The sequence below is a fragment of the Polypterus senegalus genome, chromosome 6, assembly GCF_016835505.1.
Source record: "Polypterus senegalus isolate Bchr_013 chromosome 6, ASM1683550v1, whole genome shotgun sequence".
Classification (NCBI taxonomy): domain Eukaryota; kingdom Metazoa; phylum Chordata; class Cladistia; order Polypteriformes; family Polypteridae; genus Polypterus; species Polypterus senegalus.
Genome location: NC_053159.1, coordinates 9,401,267 through 9,423,619, shown reverse-complemented (window position 1 = coordinate 9,423,619; position 22,353 = coordinate 9,401,267). Strand labels below are relative to the sequence as shown.

Here is a 22,353-nt window from a genome sequence, read left to right as displayed (position 1 = left end):
GTGACTGTGTAAGTACCGCGTGTACTAAACAGTAAATTAGTAAAAGAGAAAGGACTAAACACTAAGGAAAAAGAACGGCAAGACCGTGTCAGCTGTAGTGATGGGTCGTTCTTGAACGATTCGTTCATTTTGAACGAATCTTTAATGTGACTCGGGAAGAACGAGTCGTCTCGTGGGAGTGATTCGTTCAGTCGCGCATGCGCATTTGCGCACCTTCCTATAGTTTCTGTATTGGAATTGATTCACTTGTTTCCAGTCTTCGGTTTTTTCGAGTCGTTCGTTCATTACGTGGCACCCCCATATGCTTAACCAACTCAGTCTGAGCCGGAAACAGAATTGATTAGTTCATCTCTCGAGTCTTCGGGTTTGAGTCGTTCGTTCATTACGCGACAGCCCCATAAGCTTAACCTATGCAGTCTGAGCCAGAAACAGATTTGATTAGTTCATCTCTCGAGTCTTCGGGTACGAGTCGTTCGTTCATCACGTGACAGCCCCATAAGCTTAACCTATGCAGTCTCAGCCGGAAACAGAATTGAACGAAATGACTCGAAAAATGATTCGTTCATTTTGCTGAACAAGACGACTCAAAGGTCCGAGTCGGTAAAATGATCCAAACTTCCCATCACTAGTCAGCTGCGGTGCTCGGCTCGGAGCGAAATGAAGTGAATGAAATGACGTGAATGGGAGGGGAGATGATCACGTGACTCCCCCAATCCGCCTTAACTGTCCATTCCTCCACAAACACACAAACACAGTCTCTCGGATCCCAACTCTCATTTTTTATATATATAGATGATTTAAAATTTGCTGTTAATTATTTAAAATCTTTCTGCGTGAAAACAAAACATTACATTTGTTTCTCAGCCATCACAATGAAGTTCATGGCTTAATATAGTAAGGGCTGGATCTGTATAAAAGGAGAGATTTATTCAACAAAAATACTCTGTAATAAAACAAATAGTGTCCAAAAAGCAAAAGGAATTGCATGCAGCAATAAAGGCAATCCAGTCAGCACAAAGTCCAAAATAAAAGAAAAACAAATAAGCAAAATGGTCAAAAATCTGGAAAAACACAAAGCACAGCAAAAGTAAACTCACCAACTTCCTGTCACATTTGACTGAACAGCCAAGAATTGTGGGGATCCTTCATCCTTATAGGGCAGATGGCAGGCCCTGGCTGTGATAGGCAGGTGGCCCCGCCTCTTGGGGAACCACCCTCTAAACACAATGCACATGACAAAGTTTTTTATACACAGACAATATAAAAAACAAAGAATAATACAAATAATAAACACAAGCAATATTAAAGTAAACCAAAGGAGCAAAAATGGACAAAATCGACATAAAATGAGGAATCCAGGCTGCTGTGCCTTTATGCTGCCCAATTCATTCATTTCATTATTTTTTCTAACAGGAGAGGATCGGCTGGAGGAAAGAAGCTTTGCACTTACTGGTTTTTGCCACAGATGACGTCCCACATCTTGCTCTTGATGGGAAACTGGGTGGGCTGGTGCAGCCGCACGATGGCCAGTGCTATCTGAATGACAAAAATGAATACAGCGCCTCGACCAAGATGGTAGGACGTTATACTCTGTTATCTCCTTCTGACTGGGGTGGTCAGATTTAGTGAGGAAGGAATGCCGCTGCAAAAATTGCTGCATGTGACTTCTGTGGGTTGGGTTGGGGTCTGTTAGCACGACGAAAAGCAGCAATCTGTATTAAATTTTATTTGTGAGCAGTAAATTGCTTGATCTTCAAATGCTCTTACTGTTAATTCTTTTTATGACTGGGATGTTTTGCATTTTCACAGGATTACCCTTCACTTGCACTTTTGGGAGAAAAACTGGCAGAAAATAACATCTACCTGATCTTTGCGGTAACCAAAAGACACTATATGATTTACAAGGTAAGTTTATTGATTTTTATTTTGAAGTAGCCATTCACCATTGGGACAGTAAGATTTTTTTAAGAGTGGCACATTTAGTTTTAGGCACACCATTGATTTATGTCATAGACAGAAGTTCTCAGACGAATGAGAACGGCATCAACAACAACATTTATTTATATAGCACATTTTCATACAAACAGTAGCTTTACATAATGAAGAAAAGAAAAATAAAAGACACAGTAAGAAAATAAAATAAGTCAACCTTAATTAACATAGAATAAGAGTAAGGTCCAATGGCCAGGGTGGACAGAAAAAAACAAAAAAAAAACTCCAGATGGCTGGAGAAAAAAATTCCAGACCATTAGACTGCCCAGTCCCCTCTGGGCATTCTACCTAACTTAAATGAAACAGTCCTCTTTGGATTTAGAATTCTCACGGGAGGACTTGAAGATGATGGTAGACTTCTGCCTTTTAATCCATCCATCATTGTTGGAGCATCATGATGCTTGGAGTAGGTGGCAGTATCCTAGTGAGCCCCTATGGTCACTCATTGTAAACGGGAGATAGTGGTGGAATGCCAACTTAGAAATTCATTGGGAGGAGCCTATCTGAACAGAAGAGTGGACTGGGTGGACAACACAGATGTGCCACACAAAAGGGGGCACTAAGGAACTTTTCTGTATGGTGGCTCAGGTCGTTTAATGTGCGTTATAAGTTGCTGATGTTCTGCCAGTCCGTAATTGCCTGAATGCTGCACAACGCTGTGGTCTGCTGGTGGAATAACACCAAGAGGCCTACTAGAGTATAGAACTGTCTCCAAACTTGCTGAAGACAGACATAATTGGAGGCCACCATGAGTAATGCTTCCCAGTTTGTCCTGTAGGAACATTAGTCTCCATCTCATTCTACCTGGATTTACTAGAAGATACAGCTGGGGCTCCATTAGATTCTCTAATGCTTCCTATTATCATGCTTATATTTGTTTTAGACAGTTAGAACAGACATGTTGGTAAAGGCCTAACATTTCTTTAGGGATGCTACATTGTAATTTAAGTATGTACTTTGTGCATAGTTTCCTGTCCCACACTTACATAATAATTTGCACTTTATTTTATATTGTTTTACATTATTACAGTGTGCTTTGTGTTGCTTGAGTAAATGAATTTCCTCTTAAAAATTCAAAAGTATCTGTCTTTTTGTCTGTCACATAACACCTTGCATCCATCCATCTGTTTGTCAACACCTTGTGTCTCTTCGTCTGCCTGCCTGTCTGCTTGTCAACACCTTCTGTCTGCCTGTCTGTCTGTTCATCTGCCTGCCTGTTTGCTTGTTAACACCCTGTGTTTGTCTGTCTGCCTGTCTTTTAACACCTTGAGTGCGTCTGTCTGTCTGCCTACCTACCTGTCATACCTTGTGTGTGTCTGCCTGCCTGCCTGCCTGTCTGTCAACACCTTCTGTCTGTCTGTCTACCTGTCAACATCTTGCGTCTGTTTATCTGCCTGCCTCTGACTGTCTGTCTGCCTGTCAACATTTTGTGTCTTTTTGTCTGTGTCTGTCTGTCTGCCTGCCTGTCTACACCTTGCATCTGTCAGTCTGTTCGCCTGTCTGTCTGTCTGTCTGCCTGTCTGCCTGTCTACACCTTGCATTTGTCAGTCAGTCTGTCTGTCTGTCTGCCTGCCTGTTTGTCTACACCTTGCATCTGTCTGTCTGTCTGCCTGCCTGTCTGTCTACACCTCGCATCAGTCTGTCTGTCTATCTGTCTGCCTGTCTACACCTTGCATCTGTTCATCTGTCTGTCTGTCTGTCTGTCTGTCTGTCTGTCTGTCTACACCTTGCATCTGTTCGCCTGTCTGTCTGTCTGTCTGCCTGCCTGCCTGTCTACACCTTGCATTTGTCAGTCAGTCTGTCTGTCTGCCTGCCTGTTTGTCTACACCTTGCATCAGTCTGTCTGTCTGCCTGCCTGTCTACACCTTGCATCTGTTCATCTGTTCATCTGTTCATCTGTCTGTCTGTCTGTCTGTCTGTCTGTCTGTCTGTCTGTCTGTCTGTCTGTCTGTCTTTCTGCCTGCCTGCCTGCCTGCCTACACCTTGCATCTGTCAGTCAGTCTGTCTGTCTGCCTGCCTGTTTGTCTACACCTCGCATCTGTCAGTCAGTCTATCTGCCTGCCTGCCTGCCTGTCTGTCTGTCTGTCTGTCAACACTTTGCATTTGTCTGTCTGTGTACCTGTCAGAACCTTGCGCCTGTCTGTCTGCCTGCCTGTCATGCGTTGTGTCTGTCTGTCAACATCTTGTGACTGTTTTTCTGTTTGCCTGCCTCCCTTTTAACACCTTGTGTCCATCTGTTTGATAACACCTTGTACTCATCCTTCTGTCTGTCTGATAGCACCTTACTCTCTATATGGATTTGGCACATTATCCTTTATGTTTGCACCAGTTTCTCCATTTTCTTCCACATCCTTACCCTTTGTCTGGCAACTTCGAACAAGTGAAACTAAGCCGGCCTGTCATGACTGGGGTTTGATACACGGCCTTCTCACCAGTATAAGTGTGCACACTTCTATGGTCTCCATCTCTCTGTCCATCCGTATTTTACACTTGCTCTCTGTGGGTCAGAATTACAGGGATGGGATCCTATCACAAAGTAATAGTGTGTGAATTTCACTCATTGCTTCAGTAACACTCTTTACAAAGAAAACAAATGAAAGAATTGTCTTTTGATGACGAGCTCAAGTGTTCATTGATTTGTGTTTTCTAATGTTCTGGCTGCAAATTCTCTTCCATTTTCAGTGACGGCATCGTTTCTCGTTCTGCCATAAGCTACCCATAGATTTTACTCTCATGGGAGAGACTCCATGAAAGGGTACACTTTACTTACATGCCCGTGCTTTCTCTCATATGGGACTAATTTTAAAATCGGCAATTAACTTGAGGTCTTGTTTTTGTGAAGTCTTAGGGAAAGTGGAGTACCCAAGGGAGAAAAAAACAAAACAACACACACTGAGAGAAGATGTTCACTCCATTCAGATGGTGATCAGGTCAGGATATGAACCGAGTCTGCAGGATCTGTGAGGCAGCACCCCTAACCAGTGGGCCACATCACTTGTAAAATTCTCCAGTTTATTGTTGTGGGGGTCTGGCGCATATCTCAGCAGCATTAGATTTATGGCAGGTACCAACCCAGGAGAGCGTCTCAGTCTATTACAAAACCCATCCACCCAGCATCAGTTTAGAATGGCCAGTTAACTTAACCGGCACATGTTTGGGATGTGAGAAGAAAACCGGAGCACCCAGTGAAAAATTCCACGTGTTGGTTTTTTCTTTTTCACCAAATGAAATCAAATTCAATGCAACTGCTGCTGTTGTAAAATCTAACAATTCGCTTTTTTTTTTTACTATTTCTACTTAGCGCCCTGAACCATGACCTATCGTCTATGGGGGAGGAGGGAAAGCTTTAGATTTGTCCAAAATTTCGATCTCCGGTTTTCTACAGACCTCGACGTTTTAGGGTCCCCTGATACCGAAAACATTGATATCTCAATGATGGGTGTGTGTCTGCCTGTGTGCCACAGTTTCTTGAGGATGGTCAAGAGCTAAAGCAGTTGGACAGAAAGAACTTGAAACTTCAGCCTGTTTTGAGATGATGATGTGCTGATTACCGTATATACTCACATTTAAGTTCTCCCGCAGATTAGTCGGGGCTTGATTTTACCGTATAATTTCCGGTATTTTATAAAACAATACAATACAATACAATTTATTTTTGTATAGCCCATAATCACACAAGTAGTGCCGCAATGGGCTTTAACAGGCCCTGCCTCTTGACAGCCCCCCAGCCTTGACTCTCTAAGAAGACAAGAAAAAAACTCCCAAAAAAACCCCAGTAGGGAAAAAATGGAAGAAACCTCAGGAAAGGCAGTTCAAAGAGAGATCCCTTTCCAGGTAGGTTAGGTGTGCAGTGGTGTCAAAAAGAAGGGGGTCAGTACAATACAAAATACAATACACAGAACAAATCCTCAATACAGTATACAAATAAACATTTTAGAAGTATGTAGCAGAATTTAATAGTAGATGATATCCCATAATATGATTTGGATTTGTTTAGAGTCCTGGAGACCTCATCCATTAAGCTGCCTCCCCCATTTGGCCATTCCACAGCTGAAACAGTGCTGGACCAGCCAATCCGATGAAAGGACCCCTCTTTCCCACAATTCCTGCGATCCTCCAATAATGTCGGTCATATAAGTTGAATGCAGAAAACTCACGCTATCGGTCCAAGAGATTATGATATGCTAACGCCCACTTGAGAGAGTAACCATGGAGCACACGGCCTTTTTTTCTATGTATTGTGCCTATGTGACCACACATTAATACCCGAACTATTCTGAAGCGACGTTCGCACTGTTTTGTGTTTTGTGTGTCTCACACCCTCAGACCCCTTATCGTAAGAGCATCCCTCATCTACGATGGAGCGTTCGATCAGAAGAAAATATGAAGCTGGCTTTAAATTAAAAGTCGTTGAAGTGGCGAAAGAAATTGGTAACTGGAGTGCTGCAACAGAATTCGATGCGCCTGAGAAACTGGTGCGAGATTGGAGGAGGCAAAAAGATGTAAAAAAACTAAAAAAATTTAAGTGTCGTATTTTTGAACGGGCGTATAATTCGGGGTCTGATTTTATGATCGATATTTTTGGGTTTCAAGACCCAACTTATACGTGAGTATATATGGTAGTTTTTGAGCCAAATCGTGCAAGAGAAAGAGACACTTTAGAGAGACCCTCCAAAAGGTAATTCTGCAATGAATTCTTCTTGTCAATTTCTATCGTAATTACCTATTTTATGATCAGAACGATCAGCATCAGAGCGGTGAATAACTACTGAAATGTTATAGAATAGTTTGGGTGACTTGGTTCCTGGGGCGCAAAGTCAACTGATGCTCACACCCGAATGTGATCAGCCTATCAGCATTTAATTTGATTTGACCTCAGGTACCTTAGGTTATTAACTAACCTCACAAGCATATGTGCTAAATGTCTCCACTCACTCAGTAAAATTTCTAATATCAAATGACTTTTCTTTTGTGCCAACAGAACTTCACAGCATTAATTCCTGGAACAACAGTGGAAATCCTAGACCAGGACTCAAAAAATATAATCCAACTGATCATTAACTCCTACAATGTAAGTTTGTTTTTTGTTTATATATGTGTTATGGACAGTATGAACCAAGTACATCCAAGTGCAGAAGTCTTTGGTACTTTAAGTAACTTACAGGGTTATTTGTCTTAGATGGTTATTTGACATTAGAATGTCAGTAGAAGAGAGGAAATTCTAGAATTCCAAAAATACCATTTGCAAGAAGTGAGGCCATACAATAAGATATTTGAAGGTCTTCAATAGTAATCAAGCCCTTTCCATTTGAAATTGTTTACTGTTCTTCAGTGTTAGATACCTGTTATATTAATTACTAGCTATCCCCTGCGGCTCCGCCCGCGTAGACATAAAACAGGACAGTGAGGAGGGCCCTGACCGGCTCTCTACTCCTGACGTCACTGTTCCCCTTCCCCTCGGCACGCAGCCTCGGTCTTAGATTAGCGTGAATGTATCCCTCCTGCACGTGATCTATGATTCTTAGCGCAACGAGAGAAGTCGCAAAATCAACCAGAATGTTCAAGCAAATTATATATATATATATATATATATATATATATATATATATATATATATATATATATATAAAAAAAAAAAGATCTAAATCCGTTAAGTAGTTCTCTCGTTCGCTAACTAAGCGGAGTTAAGGTTACGCCCCGAGGCAGATGTGTGAGTGAGGAGGGCCCCGCAGCCTCTCTCGGATTTGCACTAATAAATCGGTACCGCAATTTAGATCGTTTCTTAGCGAGCACCTATGGGCCAAGGGTAACCTACATTCCAAATTTCAAGTCCCAAGTGCTCATGGTTCGGGATATTTTGTGATGAATGAGTCAGTGGTATTTGGCTTTTATAGATACAGATTATGTTTTTAAATCTTTTGTTCTCTGTAAAATTACGAGATTAACAATTTTTCTCAGCTGTAACTGCAAACAACATGGGGTATTTTACTGAAAAACAATTATAATTGTTTGGGTGGAGCGTTCCTTTAACCACTGAGCCTCTATGCTGACCCTCCATTGCTTTATGAATGCAGTAAATTTTATTTTGTTGTTCACCTGTGTGCACCGCTGTTCCACGGCTAATGTTCAATTTGTACAGTCATGGCCAAAAGTGTTGAGAATGACCCAAGTGTTGGTTTTCACAAAGTTTGCGGCGTCAGTGTTTTTAGATCTTTTTGACAGACTAGGGGGCTTCACCCCCTGCTCACTTCGCTCGCCCACCCCTGTGTTTGGTTTACCAGATATACAATTTATAGAGATTGGTAGTTTCATGGGGATTGTTACATATGCATTATTTTCACTTTTATTTTAAAACTTTTGTAAAAACAATACTTTATGTCCGGCCTCGGGCGTGTTTACATCTCTTTCTCTCTGCTCACATTTTGAAGGAGTGAACGCATGCTAACGAGATGTTGTCGGATCATCTGCTGTCTTTCTACTGCTGTCTTGCTGGCCGATCATTTCAAAGCCTGCACAGCAGCTGTCCTTTTGCCACTTCGCATCTCTTTCACTTGCGTTGTGAACGGGGGGGCGAGGGTTAGGCTGGTTGAACGCACACTAAGGAGAAGCAGTCTGATCATCTGCAGGCTTTTTGCTGCTGGCGAGCTGCGTGTTTTGCTTCTCTCTTGTCGTTGTTTTAAGAGCTGGGAGCACATGATGCGTGTCTGCCAACAGCAATCCAACAACTGCTAGGTTAGATGTCCGTGGACTTGTTTTAAATGATGTCTCACTGCCTTGTCTCACGTGACATTGTAAACACAATATTTGTCCTTTATTTCCTGCCCCGAGTGTGGTTAAATCTCTTTCTCAGGACGTATAATGCTGCTCGCGTTATGAATGTGGGTAGGGGGGTGGTTCAACGCATGCTAAGGAGATGCCGTCGGATCATGTGCTGTCATGCTGCTATCAGTCTTCCGTGCTGTACTCCGCCCTCCCTCAATCGGACTTAACATTCACTTAAAACAAAAAAGGCTTCAGCCTGGCTGGGACGCTACAATACTTTTGAATTTTATGGCTTTCATATTCTGTACCTTTCTCTGCATGTATATCGCGCCATCGTTTGTTTGAGCCTTTCGAATTCCATTGCTTTCATAATCTCTTATCTGTCTTTTCTCTCCAACGCTTTTGGGTCTCTCTCTTCTCCGCGCTGCTCTTTCTTCTTAGCTTAGTCGTTGACGTTTCATCTCGAACGTATTGTCCTTATACGCTTTATATGTGCTGAGAGCACAGGATCTGTGTGTGCTACGTGCCTTTACACGACTGAGTGTTCTTATTTGATATCGTTTGCTTCTCGCGGGTCTTTTAAGTGTCTTCCGAGAAGATCACGTCTCGTCACCCTGCTTTTCCTTTCCAGGATTTTTTTTTATAATAGAGAGATGGTTTCTATGGTATATTCAAGTAGAATTAAAAGCATTTCAGAAGTTTCAAAGGCTTTTATTGACAATGACATTCAGTTTATGCACAGAGTCCAAATTTGCAGTGTTGGCTCTTCTTTCTTTTTCAAGACCTGTGCAATTCGCCCAGACAGGCTGTCAGTCAACTTCTGGGTCTAATCCTGACTAATGGCCTTCGCCCATTCTGGCATCATCAATGCTTGGAGTTTGTTAGAATTGGTGGGTTTTTGTTTGTCCACCCGCCTCTTGAGGATTGACCACAAGTTATCAGTGGGATTAAAGGTCTGGGGAGTTTCCTGGCCAAGGACCATAAATTTTGATGTTTTCTTCCCCATTTTCACTTTTGCCTTATGGCCCAGTGCTCCATCATGCTGGATTGTTCATTGTTGGTCACCAAACTGTTTTTGGATGGTTGGGAGAAGTTGCTCTCACAGGATGTTTTGGTCCCATTCTTTATTCATGGCTGTGTTCTTAGGCACAATTGTGAATGAGCCCACTGCCTTGGCTGAGGTGCAACCCCCCACATGAGTGGTATCAGGATGCTTTACTGTTTGCGTGACACATGACTGATGGTACCTCACATTTTCTTCTCAAACAATCAGAAAGGGTATTCATCAGAGAAAACAACTTCACCCCAGCAGTCCTCAGCAGTCCAGTCCCTGTCCCTTTTGCAGAATATCAGTCTGTCCCTGATGTTTTACTTGGCTTCTTTGCCACCCTTCTTGACACCCACCAGGCCATCCTCCAAAAGTCTTCACCTCACTCCCACCTGCCTGCTGCCATTCCTGAGCAAGCTCTGCCCTGGTGGTGCCCACAGCTGAATCAACTTTTGGAGACGCTCCTGACTCTTGCTGAACTTTCTTGGGCGCCCTGAAGCCTTCTTCACAACAGCAGTGGAAATGGGTTTTTGGGATGAAGTTCATTTTCATGGCAAAGAGGGACTTTGTAATAAATTGCAATTCATCTGATCACCCTTCAGAACATTCTGGAGTGTATGAAAATCACAAAAAACTTTGTGAAAATAATATTTGTGTCATTCTCAAAACTTTTAGCCACAATTGTATTTGCACTTGTGAGCCAAAGATGCACAAGACTTGACCCAAGTGACAGTTCTCAGGAAAGGTTAGATAAAACTGCATGAATGTCTGTCTCTGTAAAAATGAGGGGCTGTCAAAAAGCAAGGCCTGTTAACTTCTTGTGTGACTTTGGGCAGTACAAAAATAAATTATACTGTATTGTACTGTACTTAAACCCCATAAGACATGTGTGGATTGACCTGAAGGAACCTCCGGAATTATACCAAAAGTGACATCACAACCCGTCCCATCATCTGCAGGGAAAGGAGAAGGTATGGAGAGACATCCTTCTTTTTTATGCTGCCTCCCCAGCACACCACCGCGTAGAAGAGGGCGCTCGCCACAACCGTCTGATAGAACATCTGCAGCATCTTATTGCAGATGTTGAAGGACGCCAGCCTTCTAAGGAAGTCTAGTCGGCTCTGTCTTCACTTGCACAGAGCATCAGTACTGGCAGTCCAGTCCAGTTTATCATCCAGCTGCACTCCCAGGTATTTATCGGTCTGTACCCTCTGCACAGTCATCTCTGATGATCACGGGGTCCATGAGAGGCCTGGACCTCCTAAAATCCACTACCAGTTCCTTGGTCTTGCTGATGTTCAGGTGTAAGTGGTTTGAGTTGCACCATTTAACAAAGTCCTTGATTAGCTTCCTATACTCCTCCTCCTGCCCACTCCTGATGCAGCCCACCATAGCAGTGTCGTCAGCGAACTTTTGCACGTGGCAGGACTCCGAGTCGTATTGGAAGTCTAATGTATGTTGGCTGAACAGGACCAGAGAAAGTCCAGTCCGCTGCGGCGCTCCTGTGTTGCTGACCACAATGTCAGACCTGCAGTGCCCGAGACGCATTTTATAACTGCCATGTAGCCTAACGTGTGTGCCTTTGGGGTTGGGTTGGGGGGGGGGAGAAGTACCCAGAGGAAACCCCACCCTGATCAGGTTTATTTACTTAATTTAGGAAGAAAGATTGTTTAATCATAGCATTCTCAAAGCCCTTAAGATACTTGGTAGCAGGACAAATCCAATTTAATGTACTACAGCATAATTAAAAGAACCATAGTCTGATATATATGGTTGTACATCAGCTGGAAGGAGTAAAACATATTTTTGAATGCCTTCTTCTCAATAAAAGTCAAAATACTTGTTCAGTGGTTGAGGAACGTGGAGGGGGGTTGGACTTGTGGCACGGAGTGGCGGTTTCAAAATAAAACAGCAGCCATCTGAAATTCATTCCAGCTTGTTCTCCGGGCTGATTAATGTTTTTCTTCCGAATGCTTGTCATTCCTAGTGCAGCCAGACCCCAAGCTGGCCGGAAACGTTAACAGTCCTGTCGTAGTCTCAGGAGCCCGAGTTAAACTCCTGGTCTGTCCTTTAAAGGCCTCACTACCTGTGGTGTATGGTAAGGATATTTGTGAACACACATGTGTGTTTGTTACTTACGCACCATAGATAGAATCCATACATTCATACATACCAACATGTATAATATTCTCAAACCCCTGTGTGAAATATTTACGTGTATTGTATTAAAACAAAGCTTGGATTTTAAAACCATTCAGGCCTCTTTACTTTCTGCACACTTTATCGTGTCATAGATTTAATTTTAAACAGATGGATTTGCCATTTTTGTCCATTGATCTACACTCCGTAACCTATAAAGAGAAAGTGACAGTATGTTTTCAGAAAGGTTTTGCAAATTTATTAGAAATCAAAAACTGAAATCTCTCATTCCTAGAAGTATTCAGACCCTTTGCTGCAATATTCTAAACTGTGCTGTGGTGCATCCTGTTGGCTTTAATTCTCTCCGAGAAATTTCTAGAACTTGATTGGAGTCCACCTGTGGCCAACTGAATTGATTGGACATTGAGTAGTAAGGCAATATAGAAAGTCCTACAATTCACGCTGCATGTCGGGACAAAAACCGAGCCATGAAGTCCAAGGAACTCTCTGTAGACCTCTGTGATCACAATGTGGTGAGGTACAGGTCAGGGTGAGGAGATAAAACCATTTCTAAAGTGGTGAGTGTTCCCAGGAGCAAAGTGGCCTCAGTAACTGTGAAACCGAATAACTTTGGAACCATCAGGACTCTTCCTTGTGTCGTCCGTCTGGCCACACTCAGTGACCAGGCAAGAAGGACCTTGATCAGGGAGGTGACAAGAACCAAACGGTCACTCTAACAGAGCTTCAGAAGTCCTCTAATAGATACAAGAACCTGTCGGAAAGAAGACAATCTAAGCAACATTTCATTAATCAGGTGTTTATGGTAGAGTGGCTAGAAGGAAGCCACTAATACAACTCCAGTCCTGGAGGGCCACAGTGGCCGCAGCTTTTCATTCTAGCCCTTTTCCTAATCAGTGACCAGTTTTCCCAGCTAATTAACTTCTTCTCCCTTCCCTTCATTTTCATAGCCCTGTTTTTAAGGATTCAGTCCTCTGAATTGATTCTTTTCGTCATTAAATGAGGGCCAAAGAGAAATGAGATATGAAACGAGCCAACAGATGATCAGCTAAATTGGGGTTTTAAACTCTGACCAATTTCTCTCTATCCAGTTTCTTAATTAGAAGCAGACTGTCGTTTTTAATTAAACCCATTATTTAATTCCATAACTTGCTGTTGCCACAGCAGACATTTCCAAAACTGTTGATTTTCTGCTTTGTCTAAGAGCATCGTCAAAATGTTTTGGTGACCTGAGCAGATCATCCTTACTGAGACCTTCATCTTTCTTTATTTTCAGATACTATGTGATTGGCACAGGTCATGTGGCAGCTCGTTTTGTGTCTCATTGTTGTTTGGCTGCCAATTAAGGTAAAAGAAACAGCTAAGGTGTCTGAGTTAAGTCAATTAAAAACTAAGGCAAAAGAAGTTAATTAGCACCAAAAACTGGTCACTAATTAAGAAAATGGTAAGAATGAAAAACCGCAGCCACTGTGGCCCTCCACAACCAGAGTTGGACACCCCTGCACTAATATACTAGGAGGCTTTGCCCACTGCTTGCTTTGCGAGCCCAACCCCCCGTCCCCGGGGTGCACCTCATGCCAGCCACTTCGTGTCTGTGCCACTTGCTTTATGAAGGGGGTGGCTGAACGCACGCTTTGGAGATGCGGACAGATCAACTGCTTGCTTACTGCTCCTCCTGCCGTGCTACATGTTCTGCTTCCTGCGCTGTGTGTCGATCATTTCAAAGCCTTACAGCAGCTGTCCTTGCTTCACTCGCTTATATTCGGGGCGTGCTAGGCGCCTGCCATTTCGCATCTCTGCCGCTCGTGTTGTGAAGGGGTGGTGTGGGCTGAATGCACGCTTAGGAGATTCGGACGGATCAGCTGCTGTCTTTCTGCCCTTGCTGCGTGTTCTGCTTGTCGTGCTGTGCATCGATCATTTAAAACCCTGTACAGCAGCTGTCCATTGGTCAAACTGCGGGATGTCTGAGCTGATTATTACTTTCCTTATTTTGTGAATTTGCACATAGATTATTATTGTCCTCTTGTGCATCCTTTTTTGCCTTCTTTTCTCTCCAATGCTTTCGTGTCTGTTTTCGACATGCTGCTCTTTTTCCTTCGCTTAGTCGTTCACGTGCCATCTAGAACGTATAACATTTTTAAGAGCTGGGAGCACATGAAGTGTGTGTGCCAAAAGCATTTCAACAACTGTGAGGTTAGATGTCTATGAACTTGTTTTAAATTATTTTTAAGTTGGGTGTGATGTGCAAAAGTCACCATCTCATGGGTCTTGCTTCCTAAGGTTGTCATGTCGGGTCTCGCGTGACGTCAAAGTGTCTCTCCGAAATGATCACGTCTCGACCCAAGATTTTTTTGTATATATGTGTGTGTATATATATATATATAGATAGATAGATATAAATATATACTGTATATAGATAGATACATATATTTATATAGATATAGAGATTATGTGGACCACCGGGCTGTGTTAGCCGCTCTAACCCAACACAGACAGCCAGAGGCACGAATTGCCACACAAGACTTGTTTATTTACAGCCAGGGAAGCCTTTCTTCTTCGCTCCCTCTAAGTACAGCATGGTCCACACAGCATCACAACACAGTCCTTTCATCAGCTGCCTGTTCACAGTCCTTCTGCCTCCACTCCTCCCTTGCAAGCTTCGTCTTTCTTCCTCCCAACTCTGCCTCTCTGAATGGAGTGAGGCGGCTCATTTTATGATGGCCCTGGGAGTGTTCCAGGTGGCTCATTAATTGGACCTGGAATCACTCCCAGGTGTAGTGAGAGCCCAATGTAGGGTTCTGCAGCTCCCCATGGGACCCAACAGGGCAGTGTCCAAACTCCAACTCCCAGCATACCCTGCTGGAATCCATGGTGCCACAGACGCCCAGGAGAGCTGCCCTCTAGCGTCCGGGGGAAGGAATTGCACTGCAGATGCTCTCTCCCTCAGTCTTCCCATGCAGTCGGTGTCCCAGCCAGGTAATGTATATGTGTGTGTATATGTATATATATATATATATATATTCATGGCATTCATAGTCTGAATCACAATCTGAGTTTATGGGTGGTTAGTTATGGGCTAGTGGTTGGCCTGCAAGTTGGCAAACATCCAGAATTAGGGAGAAACATGTGTTGCGTACTCTTTGCATTATTTGACAATAAACTATGCTATATATATATATATATATATATATATATATATATATATACTGTGTATATATATATATATATATACTGTGTATATATATATATATATATATATATATATATATATATATATATATATATATATATATATATATATACTGTGTATATATATATATTGTGAAGGCTGGCCCCGGCACAGACAGACGGACAACATTGTTTCACCACACACCATTTATTGTCACTAATATTATCTACAAAAATGGCTCACGTGCACCCCCAGTGCCTTCTTGCACCGATTTCCCAAGTCCAGGCCCACAGTCTCTTGTGCCTTCCTGGCCTCCGCCCCTCTCTCCAGTTCCGTCTACTTCCTCCCGACTTCCACCAACGACTGGAGGGAGGCGCCCTAAATAATGCCCCGGATGAGCCCCAGGTGCTTCCGCCATCTGTTCCTTGCCACGCCAGCGTGGCGGAAGTGTCGGCTGCCTTCCTGGCAGCTCTCCGGCGCCACATAAAGTCTTCCCCGGCACTTCCTGGTGTGGCGGAAGTGTCGGGCTCCCGGATAATTAGGCACTGGGCGCCGCCTGGCGGTGCCCACGGGTCCCTGCAGGGCTGGACTTCCATGCCCTGTACCCGAGGCCCCCTGCCTAACCAGGACGGACGCCCCACTCTGTCTGGAGGAGGCACTCGCCCTCCTCCGGTCCTCAAGCGTCCCGCCGGGCTCCTGCCCCGACCGGCAACCGCGACGGAATAAACCCGGCATCGGGGCGCCGCCTGGCGGTGACCACGGGCCCCTACAGGGAAGGGCTTCCATGCCCTCAACCCGTGGCCCCCAACAGAACCAGGACGGACGCCCCCTCGCGGTGTGGAGGAGGCACAAGCCCTCCTCTCGTCCTCCAGCGCCCCGCCGGGCTCCAGCTCCGGCCGGCGACTGCATGGGATCAACCGGCATCGGGGCGCCGCCTGGCGGCAACCACGGGCCCCTACAGGGTAGGGCTTCCATGCCCTCGACCCGTGGCTCCCAATAGAACCAGGACGGACGCCTCGCGGTCTGGAGGAGGCACAAGCCCTCCTCATGTCCTCCTGCCCCGGCGGCTCCAGCCCGGCGGGGGCCATATATATATATATATATATATATATATATATATATATATATATATATATATATATGTATATATATATATATATATATATATATATATATATGTATATATATATATATATATATATATACTGTGTATATATATATATATATATATATATATATATATATATATATATATATATATATATATATATATATATATATATATATATATATATATATACTGTGTGTATATATATATATATATATATATATATATATATATATATATATATAAGGTAGATAGATATATATACTGGAGATACAGATACAGTACAATTCCTCTTAACTAGCCTTGCATTAACCGGCTGACAGATTAACCGGCCTGTTAAAATAAAATAAATTTTTTGTTTTAAACCCTGAATTCTTCTTTACATTATATGTATGCACTTCCTTCTTTCCTGGAAGTAGCTCCATCCGGACCGAGACTTGGGTTCTTTCTCCATCGGCCAGGGCGCTCACGCTGGGGCTAAACCAGCCCAAAACATCCATGACGGCCAGTTGTCTTCAATACCGGTCACTCCAGCTCCGTGATCACTCAGCTGGAGCGACCACTTTCTTCAGCATCACGAATTCCCCAGGAATGATCGGCCACACATACCACGTCCCCTCGCTAAGCCGCAAATGCGGCGATTGTTTATTTAAAAAGTGGCCTTTTTGACTTGAGCTGTGGACCCGCTAACACCACATTGTCCAGTTGTTGTATGAGGAAAAAAAACCCGTGGATGAAGCCTAGTGGATATGCTTTCTTCAGGAACGTCGAAGAGGTACAGTATATACCTTAGAAAATATTTTTCTACACGAAAATAGGTATGCGTTGGGTTAACCAGCCAAAACAGCAACAGGCCATGGGTCCAGTCCCGAGGTGGCCGGTTAAGAGGGATTGTACTGTAGATATTTAGATGTAGGTAGATAGATAGACAGATATAGATATAGAGAGCCGTTATTTCAGTTTTTTTTATGCTTGACAAACGGCAATGCAAAATCTGTTGAGCTGTTTGTATGTGACTGTTGAATAAACAGATAGACAAACAAACTGACATACAAGCAACTTAATGAGCTTATTTTTGTATATGTATGTAGTTAATACTATTTTGTGTTTTATTTTAGTTGTACAAAACTGTGTGTGGCTCTCCTAGCTAGTCAAAGAAAGTGTGGTATAAGAAAATAAAAGGAAGAACTTGCACCAAATCAGACCTCTATTTGGACTTTTTGATAATGAGCCCTGTGCTTGGACCTTTGTTGGTAGTTTACTCACCAGCAGGGCCTCTTTGCGTCTGTCTTCTTATATTCTATAAAAGTCAATGCATACAACAGCAGTCTATAGTGGATTTTGGGACTTTTTTTTATATGCATTTTTTTCCCTCCGACTTTCGTCTGGCAGTAAAACTTCCCTTGCTGCGTACTCGGGTGTTTAAAGTTCAGTGCGGCAGTCACAACACCAACTCTTCGCTTAAGTAAATTAGCTGTGTAACATAATCCATAACAATCGTTCAAAGAGGTATACGTCAGCCAGCAGGAATATAAATACATTGAAAGCAGGTAAAAGCCGTGCATGCCTGTGATGAGAGCGGGCCGTGCCGCTCTTTATTGGTGTTACGAAACTGAAGGCAGCCCGTCAGCTGTTTCTGACTGATGGCTAAGAGCCTGTCAGTCTGAGCCCTGGGGTTCAAAGCGGAATCGTCAAGGCTGCGTTTTGAAGCACTTTGTCATGTCACTTGGTGGAGAAGTGGGTTTTGAGAGTGATTTAGTGATTTTTCTGTTTAATAGCTAAACATGTAAAGCCTTTGCTGTGGACTCAGTTAACGTTTCATTATCCTTTGAGTTGCTGCTTTGGAGCACAGGAATGACAGAAGCTATTCAATGGTCGTTGGGCCCATGGACTTGTTACTGTTGTGGGAAAGGGCTCTCGTTCATGATTTGAGGGGGGCCAGTGCCTGTCCTGACAGCGATGGTCTCAAGGGAGTAAACAGCCCTAGAAAGAGTGCTGGGCCATTCTCACAGAGCTAATATGGAGTCGCCTAATTACCCTGCCACACATCTTTGTGGGATGTGGGAGCAAAAGCAGGGTATTTGGAGGAACACCCAGACAGTCCCAAGGTGACCATCCATGTGTCGTCATAATGGTGTGAACCAGACTGAAACTCAGTGATGAGTCTGGAGATGAAGGTGGGCAAGAAGATCTCAGCCAGTGAATGTGATGATTATTACTCTGTATAGGTTCAGAGTCCAATGGGAGGTGTTAGTAACAATGACAAGATGATTGTGAGGACTGACTGGACACTAAAGTGACCTTTACGACTACGGAAAAGGTTATGGGGACTGTTTGACAATCAATGCAACCACCATGACTCTTTGGGGAACTAATAATAGCAATGTAGCCCTCAATTAAAAAATATGATAGACAAGAGTGAGTTGTCACAAATGATATCCTCAGGGTGCCACTTATTGGACTGTCATCACTGTGGACGAGAACAAAGTGGGGACTGTCTGACTGGGAATGTCATTCATCCTTCTTAAACCTACCTAATCCAAGGCAGGTCCATGGTGGCTGGAGACTATTATTACAACGCTGTACGTAAAAGCAGGAGAAGGCCCAGGATGTGGCACCACTCCATTACAGAGCTCAGTCACCCAATCTGAATTTGTGAGGCAACAGGACAACCCACTGAGACATCCTGTGGCTTAAGGAAAGGAATACTCCTGGGAACTTGAAACGGACAGATCCTCTGTTCTGACCCTACAACCTTGTGACCTTCATTATCCTTTTACTGACCAGGCTGTGTGTCAACACATGGGATGCTTTATGATGGGATGAAAGAAGCGGTCTGGAGCATTTCCATCCTTTTGGAATTTATTGGAAAACATTAGTCTGGGGAGGCTGTACACAGCCAATTTAACCTGACAAACATATGGCTTCCTTAGTCATGACGAAGCTAGCTGAAGGTCTGAGGAGGATCAGCCAAAGCCTCCTTCCCAGAAAATCTAATGCCTGGTGCTACCAATTCACATTATAATAACATCTAATATAACCCCTGAAAATGTGCGATCTCTCCTGAACAAGAGCACTGAAGATGGACTGCGTAGCCAATAATTACATACAACAATGGTTAGGCCTTCCTCAGTGGCCCTTCAGTGCCTGCTTGGAAGTAGTCCTCACCAGGTACCATCGAAATCCATCAAACTGAGCTCTAAAGGTCTATTCGCACCCAAGGGCATTTCTAGCATTTTAGCGATACACCAGATGCTCGTAAATGGCTTGTAAAGTTATTCTCTACTATTTTCAATGACACGTCTAAATGTTTTAGCAGCAAACCCTTTTAAAAATTTGTGCATGCAGCTGTTTTTGAGCGTTTCTGATCTTATCACCGGGGTCATCTTTAGAGACTTAACACCATGATATTCTGTATACGGGTGTTACTGTTCTACTTGTTATATATCTGTTTAGTAGATTGACTTCTATATGTCTCACTACAAAGGTCGGTCGGTCTGTCTGTACTTGATATTTTTCTATCTGAGCTACCCTGCAGATCTATCTGTCTGTCTAAGACCGAGGCACTAATTGTTGCTCCTCCTGATTTCCATTCTGAGATTTGCTTAAAATTATCTTTTGTCTCTCCTGCTATTAAATTGAGTCTGCGTAACCTTGGGGTTATCTTTGACCAGTCCGTGACGCCAGCTTCATATGTAAGATCAGTCCGCTGTTTGCGTTTCTTTCATTTAAGAAATCTTTCTAATCTAAGAACTGCTGCTTCAAAGTCAGAATTGGAGGTCCTTGTTCATTCTTTTGTTTCCTCGCGACTTGATTACTGTAATGCTCTTTATACGGATCTGAGCAAGTCCTCTCTCTCACGCCTTCAGTTAGTCCAAAATGCAGCTGCCAGGCTTTTAACTTGCGCTAGCTGGAATGATCATATCATACTGCACACACTGCTCTGGCTTCCAATGTTTTATAGAATTCATTTTAAAATTTTGGTACTTACTTTCGGAGCCTTGCATGGACAAGCCTCTGAGTACCTTACTTGCCTGCTTCATTGTTATACAGCTTGTCGGGCTCTTAGGTCTGCGCAACAAGGCCCTTTAGTTGTCCCACGCACTCGGTTAAAACCCCGTGGGGATTGTGCTTTTCAGTCCGTGGCACCAAGACTGTGGAATAGCCTGCCTTGTGGTCTGAGCGCGGCCGAGTCTGTTGATTCTTTTAAAAAAACAACTGAAAACATTTCTCTTTAAACAGGCTGTTTAATCAGTGCTGAGTAGTTCCTGCTTGTTTTTATTTCATTGATAATGTTTATGCTTTGTTCTGTTTGTTATACTTTGCATTGTATTGTTGTTCAGCACTGTGACTCTTTGTGAAGGGCGCTATATAAATAAACTCTATCTATCTATCTATCTATCTATATTATATAGTGCCTTTCATATCTAGCTATCTATCTATCTTATCTATCCATCTATCTATTTATCTATCTATTATATAGTGTCTTTCATTATCTATCTATCTATCTACAGTGCATCCAGAAAGTATTCACAGCGCATCACTTTTTCCACATTTTGTTATGTTACAGCCTTATTCCAAAATGGATTAAATTCATTTTTTCCTCAGAATTCTACACACAACACCCCATAATGACAACGTGAAAAATTTACTTGAGGTTTTTCAAATTTATTAAAAATAAAAAACTGAGAAATCCCATGTCCATAAGTATTCACAGCCTTTGCTCAATACTTTGTCGATGCACCTTTGGCAGCAATTCCAGCCTCAAGTCTTTTTGAATATGATGCCACAAGCTTGGCACACCTATCCTTGGCCAGTTTCGCCCATTCCTCTTTGCAGCACCTCTCAAGCTCCATCAGGTTGGATGGGAAGCATCGGTGCACAGCCATTTTAAGATCTCTCCAGAGATGTTCAATCAGATTCAAGTCTGGGCTCTGGCTGGGCCACTCAAGGACATTCACAGAGTTGTCCTGAAGCCACTTCTTTGATATCTTGGCTGTGTGCTTAGGGTCGTTGTCCTGCTGAAAGATGAACCGTTGCCCCAGTCTGAGGTCAAGAGCTCTGGAGCAGGTTTTCATCCAGGATGTGTCTGTACATTGCTGCAGTCATCTTTCCCTTTATCCTGACTAGTCTCCCAGTTCCATCCCCATAGCATGATGCTGCCACCACCATGCTTCACTGTAGAGATGGTATTGGCCTGGTGATGAGCGGTGCCTGGTTTCCTCCAAACGTGACACCTGGCATTCACATCAAAGACTTCAACCTTTGTCATCAGACCAGAGAATTTTGTTTCTCGTGGTCTGAGAGTCCTTCAGGTGCCTTTTGGCAAACTCCAGGTGGGCTGCCATGTGCCTTTTACTAAGGAGTGGCTTCCGTCTGGCCACTCTACCATACAGGCCTGATTGGTGGATTGCTGCAGAGATGGTTGTCCTTCTGGAAGGTTCTCCTCTCTTCACAGAGGACCTCTGGAGCTCTGACAAAGTGACCATCGGGTTCTTGGTCACCTCCCTGACTAAGGCCCTTCTCCCCCGATCGCTCAGTTTAGATGGCCGGCCAGCTCTAGGAAGAGTCCTGGTGGTTTTGAACTTCTTCCACTTATGGATAATGGAGGCCACTCTGCTCATTGGGACCTTCAAAGCAGCAGAATTTTTCTGTAACCTTCCCCAGATTTGTGCCTCGAGACAATCCTGTCTCAGAGGTCTACAGACAATTCCTTTGACTTCATGCTTGGTTTGTGCTCTGACATGAACTGTCAGCTGTGGGACCTTCTATAGACAGGTGTGTGCCTTTCCAAATCATGTCACATCAGCTGAATTTACCACAGGTGGACTCCAATGAAGCTGCAGAAACATCTCAAGGATGATCAGGGGAAACAGGATGCACCTGAGCTCAATTTGGAGCTTCATGGCAAAGGCTGGGAATACTTATGTACATGGGATTTCTCAGTTTTTTATTTTTAATAAATTTGCAAAAATCTCAAGTAAACTTTTTTCATGTTGTCATTATGGGGTGTTGTGTGTAGAATTCTGAGGAAAAAAATGAATTGAATCAATTTTGGAATAAGGCTGTAACATAACAAAATGTGGAAAAAGTGATGTGCTGTGAATACTTTCCAGA

General features: G+C 43.3%; 1 protein-coding gene across 1 annotated transcript in view; it reads left to right on the top strand.

Moving 5' to 3' along the window:
• itgb5 (integrin, beta 5) overlaps positions 1-22,353 on the top strand; it is a 164,435-nt gene that overhangs the window by 27,018 nt on the left and 115,064 nt on the right. Inside the window, exons 6-8 of the mRNA XM_039755360.1 lie at positions 1,414-1,575; positions 1,810-1,905; positions 6,974-7,063. Coding sequence (XP_039611294.1) covers positions 1,414-1,575; positions 1,810-1,905; positions 6,974-7,063 — 348 coding nt within the window. The remainder of the gene's footprint in view (positions 1-1,413; positions 1,576-1,809; positions 1,906-6,973; positions 7,064-22,353) is intronic.